The sequence below is a fragment of the Equus przewalskii genome, chromosome 10, assembly GCF_037783145.1.
Source record: "Equus przewalskii isolate Varuska chromosome 10, EquPr2, whole genome shotgun sequence".
In the NCBI taxonomy this organism is placed as follows: domain Eukaryota; kingdom Metazoa; phylum Chordata; class Mammalia; order Perissodactyla; family Equidae; genus Equus; species Equus przewalskii.
In genome coordinates, this window is record NC_091840.1 from 22,973,661 (window position 1) to 22,992,738 (window position 19,078).

Sequence of the window (19,078 nt, forward strand, 5' to 3'; positions counted from 1 at the left end):
CGTGAATGTATGATTAAAAACCTGCATGGGCTGGCCCCGTGACCGAGTGGTTAAGTTCCCATGCTCCACTTCAGCAGTGCAGGGTTTTGCTGGTTCAGACCCTGGGCGTGGACATGGCACTGCTTGTCAGGCCATGCTGAGGTGGCGTCCCACGTGCCACAACTAGAAGGACCCACAACTAAAATATACAGCTATGTACTGGGGGGTTTTGGGAGGGGAAAGCAGGAAAAAAAAAACCCAAAACCTGCTAAGTGACAGAAGCCAGACAAAAAGGCACATACTATATTATTCCATTTATATGGACTGTCCAGAACAGACAAATCCGTGGAGATTGGGTTGCCAGGGGCTGTGCCAACGGGGGGATAGGGAGTGACTGCTAATGGGTACAGGGTGTCTTTTGAGGGTGTTGAAAATGTTTTGAAATTAAATAATGATGATGGTTGCACAGCATTGTGGATATACTAAAAATCATTGAATTGTACACTTTAGGAGGGTAAATTTTATGATATGTGAATTCTCTCAAATATATATAATTTATATGAATTTTATCTTTAATTTATAGTAAGTATAATTTATAATAAATTTGTAATAAATGTAATAAAATATACAATTACATAGTAAATTTTTATTTATATATAATTTAAAACAAAAAAATTCTGCCCATATGATAAAAAGCCTGTGCTTCCTTTTATGCTGTTGTGGGCATGTTCATTGATTCTTCAGTCTTATCTCACTCTTTCTGACTCACCTGTATCAAAGGTTTTGTGGACTTTTTCTTTGATGCTGGCCCCTCTTCCCTTAGGTGCAATTGGTCTCAAAGATAGCATGAAGGGTAGACTAATTTGTAACTTTTTAAATGAGTGATTTGTATTCCTCTGTCTAGTCTAAAGAGAGTGACCCCCTCCCCTCCCTTTAGGCATTTCTTCATAGCCGTTATTTAAATTATTAGTAATTCCCTCTGGTGAACTGAGATTGAAGAGGGAAGTATTTCACTTTTCATACTTTGGGGGTTTAATTTGTTTATTCAACAGAAAACATTGCTGAAGGCAAGGAAAACAAATAGAAGGTTAGTGGAGTAATCTTTATTGGGTGAAAATGATTGCATGAACCCCATGGTAGTGGTAGGTTAGAGAGAAAATGGATTCAATCAAGACATTTTTTTTTTTAATGGTGTGCTTTTTGGTGAGAAAGATTGGTCCTGAGCTAACATCTGTTTCCAATCTTCCGCTTTTTTTCTTTCCTCCCCAAAACCCCGGTACACAGTTGTTTATCCTAGGTGTAAGTCATTCTAGTTCTTCTATGTGGGATGCAGCCAAACATGGCTTGATGAACAGTGTGTAGGTCCACACTCAGGATCCAAACCAGCGAACCGCAGGCTGCCAAATTGGAGCGCAGGAACTTAACCGTTTGGCCATGGGGCCGGCCCCCAAGAGATTCTTAAGAGTTGGAATTAGCAGTATATTTGCTGATTGATTTTATGTGATGCTAATGGGGGTATTGAGAAGGAGTCAAAGATGATGCCCAAGTTCTTTGCTTTCTACTAAGTGGGTGGTGGAAACACTCATTAAGATAAAGAAAAATAGAGGAGGAACAGAGGTAATGGGAGGGAAATAGTGAAAATGAGTTTAATTTTGGTAGTTGTGGATATCCAAGTGAGATGTCAAAGGCAGCTATATATACAGATCTAAAGCTTAGCAGTGTGATATATATACATATATATAGTAACAAAAGCCATGAAAGACTAAGAGACTGTATTATATTATCTCTTTTGGATTTACCGGTACCCATGGGAAATAAGGAAACCAGGAGGAAACACAAAGTCTTTCAGACACTGAAATATAGAGCTTTGGGGACAAAACGTCTTATAGCCTAGTGGCTCTCCCATAGATTGGCAGCCTTTGGGTCAGGTGTCCATCTAGGTTCAGTCAGGTACGAACTTGGTGTCATCCATCACCTGGTGATTGGTGTGGTAGGAACTCTTTAGGAAAGACCTGTGCATTGCAGACATTGAGGTTTGGCCATATGTCCAGATAATTGTACTCTTATACATTCTCTCTTGGCTTGAACATTCTGTATTAAAGTAGTTGAAGTCTTATGAGTTAGCAATATTTTGTGTATGTCTTAGTCTGATGTATATGTAAATCAATATGTCAGTAAGCCTGGAACCTATTTGATTTTTATTTACTAATTTAATTTGTCTCCAAAGCATTTGAGGAGCAAGTATAATAAATACAAATAAATTATAAGGACCATGAGAAATGTAAAGAAAAGTAGAAAACCAAAGCCAGAAAGGAAACAGATGCACCCTTCTAAGAGCTTACATAGTTGCTATAGATGGGTCTCAAATTTAGCTTTAAACTTATTGGTAGCATAAATGAAATATCATTCTTAACAGAAGAGAAGAGATATACATATTACTCCCTAAAAATGGAGCTCTTCCTAGCACTAGTTTCTAACAGAAATTTCTCAAATGAGAGTCTACTTAGATTTGGTGAATAACTTCCATAGCAAATTCAGTTACAGATTTCATATGGTCAGATTTTGTAGTACCCTTTATAACAGTTAAAAACGAAATAGGGGCCAGCCCTGTGGCCGAGTGGTTGGGTTCGCACTCTCTGCTTCGGCCACTGGTTCAGATCCTGGGCACAGACGTGGCGCTGCTCATCAGGCCATGTTGGGGCTGCTGGAGGGACCCACAGCTGAAGTGTACAACTATGTACTGGGGGTATTTGGGGAGAAAAAGCAATTAAAAAAAAAGAGATTGGCAACAGTTGTTAGCTCAGGTGCCAATCTTTAAAAAAAATAAAATAATAAAAATTAAAAACACAAAATAATATCATCTAAAAATGCATGCTTCTGACAGTCCTGTTGACCCAAGGTTGCTTTCAGCTGCAAGTGATTGAAACTTCAACTCAAATTGGCTTAAACCGTAAGGGAGGTTATCTCATATAAAAGGGAATACAGAGATAGATCAGGCTACCTACAACCCAAGGTTAATTGATTTAGGGGATCCTCAATGTCTTTAGTATTTTCTGTCTATGTTCTGCCAGAAACAGCATCAGCTTGGTCCTAAAGCTGCTTTTCCTTATGGACACAGGATGGATGCTATCAAATACTGGATCAGCATGTGTCTTTGTTCACTCTGAGGGCAGAGATGGGCTGGCATTGATACTCCAATAAAGCGTCTTCTTATATCTCCTTAGCCCAAATTGGCTTAGGCCTGAACCAATCACTCTGACAGGTTTAGACTAATTATCAGGGATGAAATGGATGTTGGAGAGTCAGTCACTGGTGTCCACCACAGACAGAATGTAGCATACTTAAAGGAATCATGAATGTCCTTCAGATGGTCTTCTACAACTATCACTTCTCTTAGTTGAACTTTTCATAGCATTAGGGTAACGCAAGGACTAGATTTCTTATGAGGTCCCATAGTAGAAATGTTCTTAGTTGTGGGTTGATGATTGATTCCTATACTTCAAACAAGGTAAACAGGTAATAGATTTGTCATCCTTTGATGAAAAGTAAAAAGCCTAACCATGACTTTACCCCAAAAAAGAACTATCTTACTTTCACATTGAATTTATTTCCTTAATTTGAAGTTATTTCCAGCATATAAACAAATGGTTAATGAATTCCTCAAAATTCTATACCACAGATCATAGCTAAGATGATTTGTGCTTAGAAAATGTTCATAGAAGGTGTTATTGCCAGTTGCTCAACATGGTCAAAGAAAACCTCATTAACGTTCCTATACTGCCTCTCGTTTAGAGAGAGAGAACTTCCTAGTCAACTCAGTCTAGCTAATAATAAAGTAGTAGTCACTTGTACACCTAAGGAACTAAATGTTTTAGTGTGCTACATGAGATTACCAGATGTGAATAGGTTAGGTTTGCATCATTTCTGCTGAATATAACTTGGTTAAAATAGTAGTTAACTCTAAGTAGCTGGATAACAAGACCAATTGTCTGATATGTCCTCTCCATATTTGTGTCAAAAAGATCATTTCAAAAACACATAGGGAACTTATTTTTCCAATTCCTTATGGCCAGGCATGTGCATCTGCTTTATTTAAGAGCAGTTTTGTATTGAGATTCAAGTTGAAAAGGAAGGAGGAGCCAAAGCACAGCCCTAATTTAAGAGGTTAAAGATTGTCTGATCTTGCAGAGATTGTGTCTGCCAGCTGTTTCACTTAGGAATGTGGAAGATATCATCTTTGTGTTCACATTAATAACCAAGTGTATATAGAGAGCTCTTATAACTTAATCTATAACTTGTTCTTGTCTAAAGAGTCAAAGCTCAAATAAGTCCATGATAGCTACAGGTAAGATACACTGCTTTTAGCAGAGTTCTCCACAAGATCATGGATGATAGCCGTAATGTCATAATCATACCTAAAGTCCTCTTACTTAGAACAGGAGCCTAGTAAACCTACATCTGTCATTTGGTAATAAAGACGCTAGCATACAGTTTTAATGAACAAGTCCTGCAAACTGATGGTCTCTTGTGAGGAATAAGAAGCTTGCAATTTTGAAAATGTATAGTTTCTGCCAGAGAGTAGACAAGTATTAGAACTCTAAATTCGGAGCAGGCTTTAACACATCGTGCAGCCAAAGATCTTTAGCTAGTGCCTTAAAAAAAATTTTTTTTAACAAATAAAATATAAATTACTCGTGAACCCAACACTTTTTAAAAATATAAAATAATGGGGGCTGGCCCATGGCTGAGTGGTTAAGTTTGCACGCTCCGCTTCGGCCGCTCAGGGTTTCGCCGGTTCGGCTCCTGGGTGCGGACATGGCACAGCTCATCAGGCCATGTTGAGGCGGCATCCCACATGCCACAACTAGAAGGATCCACAACTAAGATATACAACTGTGTACTGGGGGATTTAGGGAGAAAAAGCAATAGAAAAAAAAAAAGGAAGATGATTGGCAACAGTTGTTAGCTCAGGTGCCAATCTTTAGGGGGAAAAAAGCGCTAAAATTTAAAAATTAAAAATTTAAAAAAATAAAAATAAATAAAAATATAAAATAATAAACAAATGACTTCCTTATCCCTGCTATCTCAATACTGCCCCCCAGAAAAGCCTGTTCTCCCCCCACAAAGGTAAGATATATGTAGATATATGATATGTACAATATTTACATGCATGTGTTCATGTATACGTATTGTATGTTTTTCAAAAATGAAAACATAAACACTGTTCTGCAACTTGTTTTTGTTTCTGGCATTTAATAATTATTGACGTCTTTGTAGGTCAGTTCTTGTAGCTCTACCTCATTCTTTTTAAAAGCTGCTAAGAACGATGTAATAGTCCTTGAATGAATGTACCATAATTTAAGCATTTTTTATTGGTGTGTATTAAGGTCATTTCTAACTTTTTGATATTTCATATGATGCTGCTATGAACATTCTGATAACCATCTTTACTCATACTTTTGCATCTACAGGACGTAGTATGTATGCTTTTTATTTTAATAGGGGCTGCCAAATTATTCTCCAAAAAAAATTGTGCCCATAGGTAGCCCCATGATATAAATGAAGTTACCCATTTTGTTATATCCTCTCCAGAACCACTCTATGCTTTTTAATTTTTTAAATAAAAAAGAACTATATTAAGAGGTATTGCTCAAGAAGGTTTAGGATATTTGTCATTAATACTGTGAAGCTAAGGGCTGGCCCCGTGGCCGAGTGGTTAAGTTCACACACTCTCCTTCAGTGGCCCAGGGTTTCACCGGTTCGAATCCTGGGCGTGGACCTAGCACCACTTATCAGGCCATGCTGAGGCAGCATCCCACATAGCACAACCAGAGGGACCACAACTACAATATACAACTATAGACTGGGGGGCTTTGGGGAGAAGAAGGAAAAATGAAATCTTTTAAAAAAAAGACTGTGAAGTCAAAGAAAGTTGGGAATAAATCCTTTTTGCAGAACCATACTATGGGTAACCATATCCCAAAATCTTCTTTCAATATTGATTTTAACAGCCAGCCCCATGTTCTTCTCCAAGGATTTAGTATTAAGGATCTGGGATTTTTTCTTTTTTTGTACAGTAGTAAGACCCTGTGTTCTCCCACATGATGTCTCAGAAATCTTGCCAAGGTCTTTTTGCTTCCTGATATTCCTTATCAAGAGTGAGGAAGTTGAGGCCTACTTTGCTTAAACCTGGGCAACCTAAAGCGAGGCCAGTTTTTTAACCATCTCTTGATAAGAGGTGGGCCAGGACTTTTATTGAGGAAATCGAGCAGAATCCTTTGACAATAGCACACCCTTCATGCCATCTCAGTTTTCTTAGCTCTTTGATCTTAACTATTCTGATTATTGCCATCAGTATCCTCAGAGGTAATTATAGAAGGTTGAAGTTGGAGAAAAGGGCACTCTAACCACGGTCTAAGGTACCTAGCCTAGATGATGAAAAGCAGGAAAGTGCAGAGTATAATGTAGTTTAATATTCTGCCTATCATGTGGAGATAACATTTCCCTTTGATTTGTCCCACAAATACATATTTATAAGTATAGTGATGCTTTTATTTAAGTTAATGTTACCATATTTGGAAGACTAAATACTCATTGTGGGCTCTCCCCTCAAAAAGAATCTCTCTAGCTAACCCTGGCAGCCTGTCCCACCAAGTCTTATATTTGGGTTTCTAAAGATAATTATCTGTATTGTTGAGTACATAAAATAAGGAGAAGTCAAAAGTTAGTAAATAATAGCAGACATTTAGACAGACTCTTGTGGAGTAGTAGGAGGGATTTAAGCACTGAGGCTTATCAAATCCATCTTAATAGGGAGCCACATCAGGACTGGAAAGACCAAGCTCTTATTACTTGAATACAGGAGCACAGTGAATCTATTTGTCTTCTCTCTCTCTTTTTAATGTACTATAATGTCAAAATCCAGACGAAAAGCTAGCTCTTTGAGATCTTGATATTTAGAACCCCAGTCAATATTTTAAGAATAGAATTATGTGTTGGCATGTGTGCTTCAGGGAGTCTCCTAGGTCTGCATTTGACCTCCAGCCTGATGTTTCATGTCAATGTATTGTGCTTGCTTTTGTAGAGAATCTTTCTGTTGAAAGGTACTGAATTCTAACTAGGATGGTCACCTATAAAGCTTCTCACCTCTGCCCCCCATGTATAGTATTATAGTTATACAAATTGTTCAGGGATTAGTGATGATTTGGCAGAAACAGGATCTTGAGATTATGGAACTCCATAAAGGTACTATATAATGGATGACAAGAAAAAGCCGCAGCATTTCAGCAATGCAAGAATGTTTGTTGCATTGGATAAATTTACTGTTTCAGGAATTGAGGTACCCAGATTGAGGATATATATATGTATTTGGGAGTAGAGTTGGTAATCAGTATTGAAGAAGATGGGAGATTCATGCTATTAAGGCGAGCCATCAGGGTGGTAACAAGGCTGCCTCAAAAGAAAAAGAAAGACATCCAGCCTTTCCATCTATGGACAGATGTACCAAATGTGGTATACACATACAATGAACAATTACTCAGCATTAAAAAGGAAGGAAATTCTCACACATGCTACAACATGGATGAACCTTGAAGATATGCTAAGTGAAATAAGCCAGTCACAAAAGGGAAAATACCATATGATTCCACTCATATGAAGTACCCAGAGTAGTCAAATTCATAGAGAAAGACATTAGAGTGGTGGTTGCCAGGGGCTAGGGGAGGGGGGAATAAGGAGTTATGGTTTAATTGGTACGAAGTTTCACTTTGGGAAGATGAAAAAGTTCTAGAGATAGATGATGGTGATGGTTGCACAACAATGTGAATGTACTTAATGCCATTGAACTGTACACTTAAAAATGGTTAAAATGGTAAATTTTATGTGTATTTTATCCAAATAAAAAGAAGTTTTAAAAAACTAAGAATATTTCAAAAATGCACATAACTTTCTGTCTGATGAAATTATTAACTCAGATTATTCCTAGTTCCAAAATGTGACTGATAGCCTCTAATCACTAAACAACAAAATTTTGTTCTTAAGCTAACTCAGAAGCTTTTTACACTTAAAGTAATCAGAGAATAGAAAATCTAGCCTTTATTCTTCTCTAGATTAATGCTTCCTGACCTCCATTTTGTAACACTCCAGGTTATCTCAAGGAATATTATAAAATTCTTTAAGCACAATAACTTTAGTTTACTCAAATCTTTGAAGTACATACCATATTGTACTTTTCACCACTTGCGAAAGAGCTTAGCTTCTTATTCAGATCAAAATGACCTTAAAAGGTGTTCATGAGTAAGGAGGGCTGTAAGCAGAAGTGACTTATTCGCTCTGCTCCCGCTCTGCCCTGTTTTTGCAAGTGGCTTATAGTGGAGAGAGTTATCAGGCTTTAAGCAAATAAATTATTTCAACTAATAATGCTTCAAAATGAATGTTCAACCTCTGTAAGACTGAGAAAAATTCTAGGCAATAAATATTTCCTGACATTGATGTGTTAAGTGAGTTTTATAACTTTTATAATCACTATTTTTTAGGTGTTCCAATATTATTATATCCTTTTTTCTTCATAACCATAAAATTCTTTATAAAGATATCCCTTCCCTAGCCTATTTCTTTTGATAACCCGAAGTGTGAAAATTGGTTTTTTACTTAAAATATTTTTAACTGATAAAATTTTTTTTTATCATCCCTTGACGTAAGTAGTTGAACTTGTCTGGTACTTACACATACATTATCAAGTGAAAGATTACTTTCTTCCCATATGTTTTATATCAGCAGTATTATCTTTGTAAATTGCTCCACCTTTTTGTGTGATTGTTTAAAAGAACTTCTGCCTTTTTTGTGTGTGTATTAACATAGCCAATTATTTATAGGCAAAAATCAGGAGAAACTACTTTATCCTATAATAAAGTTTGTCTCCATCTCTTTTTAGGATATTTTCTTTTCTGGATGTTGTTACCTTGTGTCGCTGTGCTCAGGTCTCCAGGGTAAGAATGGTTGACACAATTACAGGGGACCCCTTCCTGACACTGACAATATCAGCTTCTGTAGTAGGTGAACCGTTTACTTCAGATGTTAGCCGTGTGTTGTTGTGTTTCAAAGGATGTTGTTTCACCCATGGCATATGCAAACTCGTGGAATTCTACTATATGTACTGTCTCTAACTTTAATCTTTTGGAACTCTTGACTATTTGTATAATACAAACAGAGGAAACATTTTCAGTGAAAAAGCATTAAACATGCAAATTAAAAAGTTAGGCTCTGCTCAGAATTGTAGTAAGATAGTGTTCATTATGTTTTCCTGGTTTATTTTACGCACTCTCTCTCTCTCATACACACACACGCACACACACGCACACACACACAGAAGGCTGTTGAGGGTCTAATTCTCATGTTACCTCCCTGTATTCTCTCCTCAAAAGATAATAGCCAGAATTCAATTTTTTAAAAATTGTAGGGGCCAGCCCTGTGGCCGAGTGGTTAAGTTCGTACGTTCAGCTTCAGCGGCTCAGGGTTCAGATCCTGGGTGCGGACATGGCATGGCTCATTAGGCCATGTTGAGGCAGCGTCCCACATGCCACAACTAGAAGGACCCACAACTAAAATATACAACTATGTACTGGGGGAATTTGGGGAGGGAAAAAAAAAAACCGAAAAATTGTAGAGCAAACCAGATTTCATTCTCAAAGTCGGTTTCTACAATACATTTAATTACCCATTTTTGTTAGTTGACTTTGCTGTGACAAAACAGTGAAACATCATAATCTTATTTGCTGCCACTAATAGAAAGAATAGAATCTCTGTTGTGAGTAAATTGCTTTATGAACCATTCCTAGTCTCTTTTCTAATACAGATACATAGTAATTAACTTAATAAAATGAATACCTACAAGTATCATCTTATAAGCTGGCCTTTTTGCTTGCTCATTTAACAAATATTATTGAGAACCTACTATGTACCAGATACAATCTCAGGTGCTGGATATGTAATATTGGTTATATCATAGAGTATTGTGTTTATCTTTGTAGGTGGACTCAGTTTTTCCAAATTACCAACACCACTCCCCCTCAAGAAAACCCATAAAACTTTCTGTAGAAAATTCACCATGTCTTACTACATTGCATTTAATGTAATGTCTGCATCCTAAAAACCGTACTGAATCTGTATATCAGCTATTTTGGAAACAATTAGTAGTATTTTGATGATTTCTATTCATGACATTTCTGTCTCTGGCACTTGAATGGTTGCTCTAGACAGGGCTGGTACAAATGAGTGGGGTTTCCTTTGTGTCTCCATAATGTAGCCAAGGTCATCATTGGGAAACTACCCAGACTAGTGTCTAAACCTGTTTGGTTGCAGTGTCTCATCTCAGGAATGTTGATTTGAGTGAGTTTTAATTGTTATTTTCATTTGCAGGTTCCTTTTTCCTCTTAATATGTTTTAACTTAGAAGAAAGAAAAGCACAGTGCCAATTTTCATTAAATCTGTATAGTTGGTACATCAGTAGTTATCCTGTTATTCTCTGTACTTGAAGTATATAATTAATCTGTTTAAAAAAAAAACACGCAACTCTAGAGAAGAACCTGTCATTCCCAATCTTCGTCTCAGTTTGGCATGTTTCTTGCGTCTGGCGAAAGTAGTGTAAGGAAATGAGAACTATCAAGCCAAATCAGAGGTATATTTAGCCCAAGAATCTAGTAAACAAATGATCTTTAAAAGTTTTATATGTGTCTCCCATGGCTAGCCATTCAAGAAACCATTGGAAAAATATGAAGCCACAGAAAGAAAAGTAACATTGAACTCCTGAGAAAAACTTAAAGATTTCTAGAGTAATAACTATTTACCCCTACAATATTTCTTGCTGATTATGTGACAGTTACCCTGTGGCTTATAAGTGTATCCACAATTTCCTTTTTAGAATTTCAGTATTGAATCTGTGTTTTAATTTGTTGTAGTAAGAGATGATATTCTAAGTTTATAACTCAAGAATATTAAGACTTTTTTTATACTTTAAATTTAATAGGGAAAACTTTTAAAGGCTTTCTGATTGAAATACAGAATGATCTACAACAAATTAACTCTTACTGGAGTCATTTTTCACCTAATCCTAAAAAGTTGAAAAGCTTAGAAACTTTCTTACCTCCCTTTAGCTTACCAAAGAAGTGTATGAGAAGTCTTAAACTTTCACTGTTCTAAAATTACCCCTGAATAAAGTTGGAGGGAAAGGTGACCAACTGGAAAACATGCCTGAGTGAGTGAATTGGTAGTGAGGAAGGCATTAAGGTTCTGTTGTGTGCATGGAGAAGTGATGGTATCTTCTCTAAGTCCCAGGTCACCAACCAAGTGATACTATGGATAGCAAATATATATCGAACATAGCAATATTCGTAGTACTGTCCTTTCTTTGGTTTCACCCTCAACTTATTCCTAGTTGAGGGATAGAGTAACAGACTTGATTTTTTTCATCAGCTGAACTATCTCATTTTGAGATTAGAAACTAGAATCTTCCAGTTAGAAAACAGTTTCTGACTATGCTGTTTATCACAACCTGTCCTTTCCCCACCCCCCTAATGTAAGATCTTTCATAGTTGCTAGTTTCTATAACCCCTTCATTTATGACATAATCTAATTGGAGAATTAAGTAGGAATCAGAAATAAGGCAGACCTTTTGGGAATTAATGGTGGGGAGGTGAGAAATTTTTTGGTAGGTTTCATTCATCAGTAGGTTGATTTATGAATGTGAATTTTGCTGTTTTTCCCCTTCATTTCAGCTTCTGCTCATTCTGTCTCTTTTTCTTCACAATAGGCCTGGAATGTTCTGGCTCTGGATGGCAGTAACTGGCAGCGAATTGACCTGTTTGATTTCCAGAGGGATATTGAGGTATAATTATGTGGTGTGTGGCCCCATTTCTCTTGTTAGAATGTAATTACAGCATGGCACAGATTAGCCCCAACCATATAAATCTCCTTTCCCTGGAGAGGGAAACTGTTAATTTCACTGCATCTGAACTTCGTGGGAGCCTGCAACGTTCCCAAGAGCTTGTTCAGTTTTTGAGAATTATTTTACTCAAAAAAGACTAAATTATTTAGTTCTAATAGGACTAAAAAAAATTTTTTTTTTTGCAGTGGAAATGTGAACCTGTGTTTGCTTATTTTAAGGAAGTCTTTTGGTGTGTGTTTATTGAAGAATAAGTAGAGTTAACAACTTGTTGGGGGATGGTATTTGCATAAGTTATTCTTGAGATGAGCGTTTTGGTTCTTGGGGAGCCTATGGATAGTTTTTATGGAGAATGAAAAAAGAATAAAGCCAAAATCATTTATTTTGCTAGGGAGAGATTTCTTTCTTTTCTCACTTCCCACATATTTCATTGCTTAGTATAGCCTATTATCTCTGAGATGGAGAAGCATAATGGCTTAAGCTTAAATTATTCTAACCTGAATTTGAGCTCTGTGGTCTTTGGGTTTTTCATCAGGAGAGTGGAAATAATAGCTTCCTCATTGTGTTATAAGGATTAAATGAGATTTAGATTTAGATTTTTTTTTTAATTGGGTTTTTTTTTTTTACGTTCCAGTGAAACTTAATTGTCTTGAGGATTCATGTAAGAAGTTTAGAAAGAGCCTCACATGAACCTTTCATTATTTTCAGAAAGTGCTTTTAAAATAATACCCACTGACATTATGGTGGGTTTTTTTTTTTCACATTTCTCTAATCCTTATGGATGTAAATATTTAAAGCAACATGACCCACAAAATCATTAAACAAGCTTTCATTAAGTGTTCACTGAGTCTCTCATGTGTTTACAGTATTATAGTAAGCACTTTGGAAAGGATACAGAAATAATAAAGAGAGTTAATGTTCTTCAGTAACTGCGATATAACCAGGAGGGCAGTCTACATTAATATGGTGGCATAAGAGAACTACAGAGCACCATTTCTTAATACAGTGTATCTGAAAATTGAACAAAATAACAACAGAGGGTTTAGGTATGTTTTCAAGTAGATGGGTTAATGAGGAAAGCTTTCTTATAGTAAGTTGAAATTTTCATAATTAATTAGGTCTTTAAAATGAACAGATGTCATCCTTGTTTACAAATTAATAAAAATGAGGATATTTTCTTTTCAAAAACAATGCGGTGGCTTATCTTTCTGTTTACTTGTTCTTTTTTACAGGGCCGGGTAGTGGAGAATATTTCTAAAAGATGTGGGGGCTTTTTACGAAAGTTAAGTCTTCGTGGGTGTCTTGGCGTAGGAGACAATGCATTAAGGTAAGAACATAACTACTGATTAACTGATCATCTTGACTCTTAAAGTGAAGAATAGTATCTCACTCAGAAAAGGCTAAAATAGTTTTTATATTCCTAGGCTATTCTGAAAAAATCAGATTCCCTGTATCATAAATGATTGTTTTGGAACCTTGAGTAAATTCTTTTTTAGTTTGTTTACTCAAAGTTAGGATAATTTGGGGGCCAGCCTGGTGGCATAGTGGTTAAGTTTGCATGCTCTACTTTGTTGGCCTGGGGTTTGGAGGTTAGGATCCCAGGTGCAGACCGAGAACCGCTTATCAAGCCACACTGTGGTGGCATCCCACATAAAATAGAAGATTGGCACAGATGTTAGCTCAGGGCCAATCTTCCTCACCAAAAAAAAAAAACAAACAACAACACACACACACAAAAAGGATAATTTTAACTTTGGTTGACAAAAAGATCAATGTTTAAAAGTTTATAGTTGAACATTAATTTGTTTGTAATTGTGAGCTACTTTTGTACCAACGTCCAATATTACCAATAACATCTTTTATTATTATTTTTTTAATGCCTTGAATTGTGCCCATTTAATTTCACACCTTTTACTTTGTTTCTTTCCTGTAAAGGACCTTTGCACAAAACTGTAGGAACATTGAAGTACTGAATCTCAATGGGTGTACAAAGACTACAGATGCGTAAGTATTTTGTTTTAGAAGGGTAAGTCACAGTCCCTTGTGTCCTGCCTACGTTAGCTTTAAATACAGGCTACTAAACACATTTAGCAAATTTCATTTTGGTTTTATAGAGGAAAGAGATTTTAAAAGCTGAAAGTGACATTAAAGTAAAAATGGAATAAGAAACTTATTTTGGAATCTGGCCCAAATCCTAGCTTGGTTTTTTTTTTTTTTTAATATTTTATTTTTCCTTTTTCTCCCCAAGACCCCTGGTACATAGTTGTGTATTTTTAGTTGTGGCTCCTTCTAGTTGTGGCACGTGGGACGCCGCCTCAGCATGACTTGATGAACAGTGCCACGTCGTGCCCAGGATTCGAACAGGCGAAACCCTGGGCTGCCGAAGCAGAGTGCGCAAACTTAACCACTTGGCCACGGGGCTGGCCCTCCTATCTTGATATTTAAAGTGAAACTTCAAAATTGTAGTCAGTGAATATGCAGTAGAGATATTAATAATACAAATTACTAGGACTACTTATATTTCAGTAAGATACTAGGAGCTATCATTCAAAAGACAAAGTAAACAGATAATTCTATAAAAAGATGTAAAATCTTAAACACAGGACTAAACATTGATTATGATAATCAATATTGAGAGCATTTATTATTATATAGTATGTGTGCTGCTGAAGAGAGCACTGAGAGCATTTGTTAAACGACTCTTTAAATATTTTGCACTGTGTCTGTGTCAGTCACAATATGAAAGAAATAAAACATAATCCTGGGGCTGGCCCTGTGGCCGAGTGGTTAAGTTTGCACGCTCTGCTTCGGGGGCCCAGGGTTTCACCAGTTCAGATCCTGGGCACAGACATGGCATCACTTGTTGGGCCATGTTGAGGTGGTGTCCCACGTGCTACAACTAGAAGGACCCACAACTAAAATGTATAACTATGTACTGGGAAGGTTTGGGGGAAAAAAAAGCAGGAAAAAAAAAAAAGATTGGCAACAGTTGTTAGCTCAGGTGCCAATCTTTTAAAAAAAAAAAAAAACCATAATCCTTTATTCTTGAGAGTTTATTGTCAACAGACACAATAGACATAAAAGGTAGACATGAAAAACATTCAGCCCAAAGATATATATTGATAATAACATATATCAAATAACATTTAAATACTATGTAGGGAAATTTTTGCTTATCATGAGGTGAAGCAAAGCCATTGAAGAAGCATGTTTACACAGAGAGGGGCCAGGATTATTCACTGAATCTTCCTGTTCAGAAAGGCCTCATAAGATCTTTAGAATTTGAACAAAGGGAAGTGGAAGACACTCCAAGTACAGGGTACACATTGTTTATTTTATTCTTTTCTTTGAGGTTGCAACACTGTTAACTTTTAATATAGAAAGTGTCTGAAAGACACTTATGGCTATTAATTCTGCTAACAAGTATTACTCCTATGGATTGATTTGGAAACCTCTAATGTGAGAGACAAATTTACTACCCTCCCCCACCATGACTTATACCAGTAGCCCTTCATTTACTTTAGATAAATTACCTGTTTATTTTTTTTCCTTAGAATACTTAATGTTACAGAGATTGAGAATTTGACTACTTGGTATCTAGAAAAGTGACATATTATTTACTCTTTTTTCAAGGTATCTATCTTAGATAACAAAAATACACTGGCAAAAATATAATATGATTTATATACGAGGCTATTAAGTTTTACTGTTTGTAATAACAAATACTGCATTATTTTTAATAGCGAAAGACATTAAACAACTCAAATGTGTATCAGTAGAGGACTGGTTAAATAAAAGGAATGAGGAGAATCTCTGTATAGTAGTCCAGAGTGATCTCCAGTACATATTGTTAAATTAAGAAAGCAAACTATGGAGGAGTTTGTATAATAAGATACTTTTTTGTAGGGCCGGGGAGATAATCCAAATATATTTCCGTATTTACTTATATTTTCAAAAAGAAACAGTAATTAACTATTTAATCAAAAACTGATAAAAATAGTTACTTATGGGGGAGAGAGAAGGCATGAACAAGCAGGGATGAAAGGGAGACCTCTGAATATCATGTTTTATAATTTTACTTTAATAGCCATGTAATTGTTTTACATAATTAAAACATGAATTAAGGGCTGGCCCCATGGCCAAGTGGTTAAGTTCATATACTCTGCTTCAGCAGCCCAGGGTTTCCCAGTTCGGATCCTGGGCACGGACCTAGCAGCACTCATCAAGCCGTGCTGTGGTGGCATCCCACGTAGAAGAACTAGAATGACCTAGAACTAGGATATACAACTATGTACTGGGGCTTTGGGGAGGAAAAAAAAGCAAACGTGAATTAAGTCAAAAAGAAATCAAAGCAGTCCCTAAAAATTGAAAACAAAACACACAAACCTAACCATGTCAAGTTGGAGCTATAATCACAGAGAGAGAAATTACTTCTACTGACTTTTGATTTCTTATGAAAAATTTTAAACATTCCAAAGTAGGCAAAATAGTATAGTAAACCTATCACGTAGCTTCAAATTGATAATTGAGAAATTAATCCCTTTATGGCTCATCTTGTTTCATCTGTACCCCCACTCACCTACCCCTTCTTATTTTATATTATTTTGAAAAAAATCCTAGACATCGTATTATTTAATCTGTAAATATGCATTTCTAAAATATGCATCTCTAAAAGATAAAAGCACATTAACTTTATCACTCCTGCAAAAAAAATTTAATATCTTAAAATCGTTAAATAACCACTGGTCAGTGTTCAGATTTTTGCCTGAACTAGTGACATTAGAAATGCAATATTTTAAACACAATATAGAAGAAAATTATACAAACTTTAAAAATCAAAGACAGAGACTTCTGCTTTTGACCATGATGATAACTGCCCTCCTGCTGTAAACAACTATAAAACTGTACAAAACATAGGAAACAACCAGTTTGAAATGTTAGACAACATGCAACACAGGACTGAGAAACAAATGAGGTAAGCCATATGATTACCCTGGCTTTCAGCCTGATGGCATTTTCCAGATAATGGCACAAGGAGAAGGAACGCAAGAAGAGCACAAAGTTCTGGTTGATTTGAAGAGAAAGAGATCAGAGTTCAGGGAGACCAGAGTGGCTGTAATTTCTGTCTAGAGAAGGGGGAACTACTCAGAAAAGGTCTACAGAAATCTACATAGATTTGGCTGAATAGTAAACTATGTATGCACATATTGAGACCCCACAAAGCTGGGCAAAGAACATCTAATAAGGAAAGAGCAATTACTGGGAAACTGTAAACTGAAGAATTCCAAGAATTTAAATAAGGCTTGGAGAAGTTCTAACTACACAAAATGGAGAAAGCTCGTGGAACACCTTGGGACATTTAGAAAGAGATTTCAGAAAGCTCGTTCCTTGGTAGTAGAGCTGAACTAAACCTGCCCTAATAATGATTAAAAGAAAAAATTTAGGATCAGATTGAACCACAACTAACTTAACTGCCTGCCAAATCAAAACTCAACATTCTTTAAAGAAGACGACAAAATCTAGACACTCAGAAATGTAGCATACAGAATTTTCATCATTTAGTCGAAAATTACAGTACATGCAGCGAAGCAGGAAATGATAGCTGAAGAAGAACCAGAAGAAAAACCTGTCAATAGAAACAGACCTAGAAAGGACAGAGATTATAAAATTGACCAAAAAAGAGTTTTAAAAAAGCAGTTGCCAGGGTCAACCTGGTGGCGTAGTGGTTAAATTCACACGCTCCTCTTTAGCGGCCTGGGGTTCACCAATTCAGATCCCGGACACAGACCTACATACTGGTTATTAAGCCATGCTGTGGCAGGCATCCCACATGTAAAAAAAGTAGAGGAAGATGGGCATGGATGTTAGCTCGGGGCTAATCTCCCTCAAAAGAAAAAAACAAGTACATATATGCTCAAGAATTTAAAGAAAACTTAAAGATAATATGGAGATTAAGAGTAAAAGGATGGGAAAAGATATACTATTACTAATGACAGGAAACTTTACTGATTTTTTTTATATCAAATGATGTAAACATCAGGAAAAAGGGTAAATGGAAAAGATATTAAATAGTATCCTCTTCTTTTAGTAAATGGTTAAACTAGTAGACAAAAAAACAGTAGAAAGCTATAGAAGTCTTGAAAACACTTTCAGTGAACTTGTCCTATTTGACATTTATGGAATGCTGTACCAAAAAGCACCCCAAAAAGCATTCTTTTTTTTTTTTTTAAGGTATGCTTTTTTTTGGTCCTGAGCTAACGTCTGTTGTCACTCTTCCTTTTTTTTTCTTATTTTTCTTCCCAAAACCCCAGTACATAGTTGTATATCCTAGTTAAAAGTCCTTCTGGTTCTTCTGTGTAGGATGCTGCCACAGCGTGGCTTGAAGAGCGGTGTGTAGGTCCAACACCCAGGATCTGAACCAACAAACCCTGGGCCACCAAAGTGGAGTGCACAAACTTAACCACTACACTACCAGGCCAGCCCCCAAAAAAGCATTCTTTTGCACTTGGAATATTCAATAAGACACACCAAATAATGGTTGTAAAACAAATTTCAATCAATTTAGAAGGCTTGAAATCATGTTGAATGTGTTCTATAGCCTCAACAAAATTAATGTAGATGTCAGTAATACTTATCTATAAAACTTAAAAATTAAGTATTACACTTCTGAATAACCCATGGGCCAAGGGATAAATTACAAAGAAAATTAGAAAATATGTTTTGTTATGTGATAATGAAAACACAACGTTTGAAACTTGTGGAATCCACCGAAGGCAGTGCTTGGAGCAAACTGTATACCTTTAAATGCTTACATTAGAAAAGAAAGATTGAGAGTCAAGGCTCTAAATCTAGTTTTTAGAAAACTAGAAAAAGAAAAATAAATCCACAATAAGTAAAAGGAAAGAAGAGAAAAAGTAATGGTGGAAATCAGTGAAATAAAAAATAGGCGTAGAGTAGAGAAAATCCGTGAAAGCAGAAGCTGGTTCTTTGAAATAGAATCAGTAAGCTTAGGGGGCCGGCCCAGTGGCATAGTGGTTGGGTTCCCATGCTTCACTTCAGCAGCCTGGGGTTTGCGGATTCAGAACCCTGGGCAAGGACCTACACACCACTCATCAAGCCATGCTGTTGTGGTGTCCCACATACAAAATAGAGGAAGGTTGA

The 19,078-nt window shown here is 36.4% G+C and overlaps 1 protein-coding gene across 4 annotated transcripts in view; it reads left to right on the forward strand.

Annotated features, from left to right (window-relative positions):
- The window catches only part of FBXL20 (F-box and leucine rich repeat protein 20), a 108,651-nt gene that overhangs the window by 59,651 nt on the left and 29,922 nt on the right, over window positions 1-19,078 (forward strand). For all 4 annotated transcript variants that reach the window (XM_008523261.2, XM_070562142.1, XM_008523262.2 and 1 more), the window contains 4 exons: window positions 8,912-8,966; window positions 11,786-11,860; window positions 13,150-13,244; window positions 13,853-13,921. In XM_008523261.2, coding sequence (XP_008521483.1) covers window positions 8,912-8,966; window positions 11,786-11,860; window positions 13,150-13,244; window positions 13,853-13,921 — 294 coding nt within the window. The remainder of the gene's footprint in view (window positions 1-8,911; window positions 8,967-11,785; window positions 11,861-13,149; window positions 13,245-13,852; window positions 13,922-19,078) is intronic.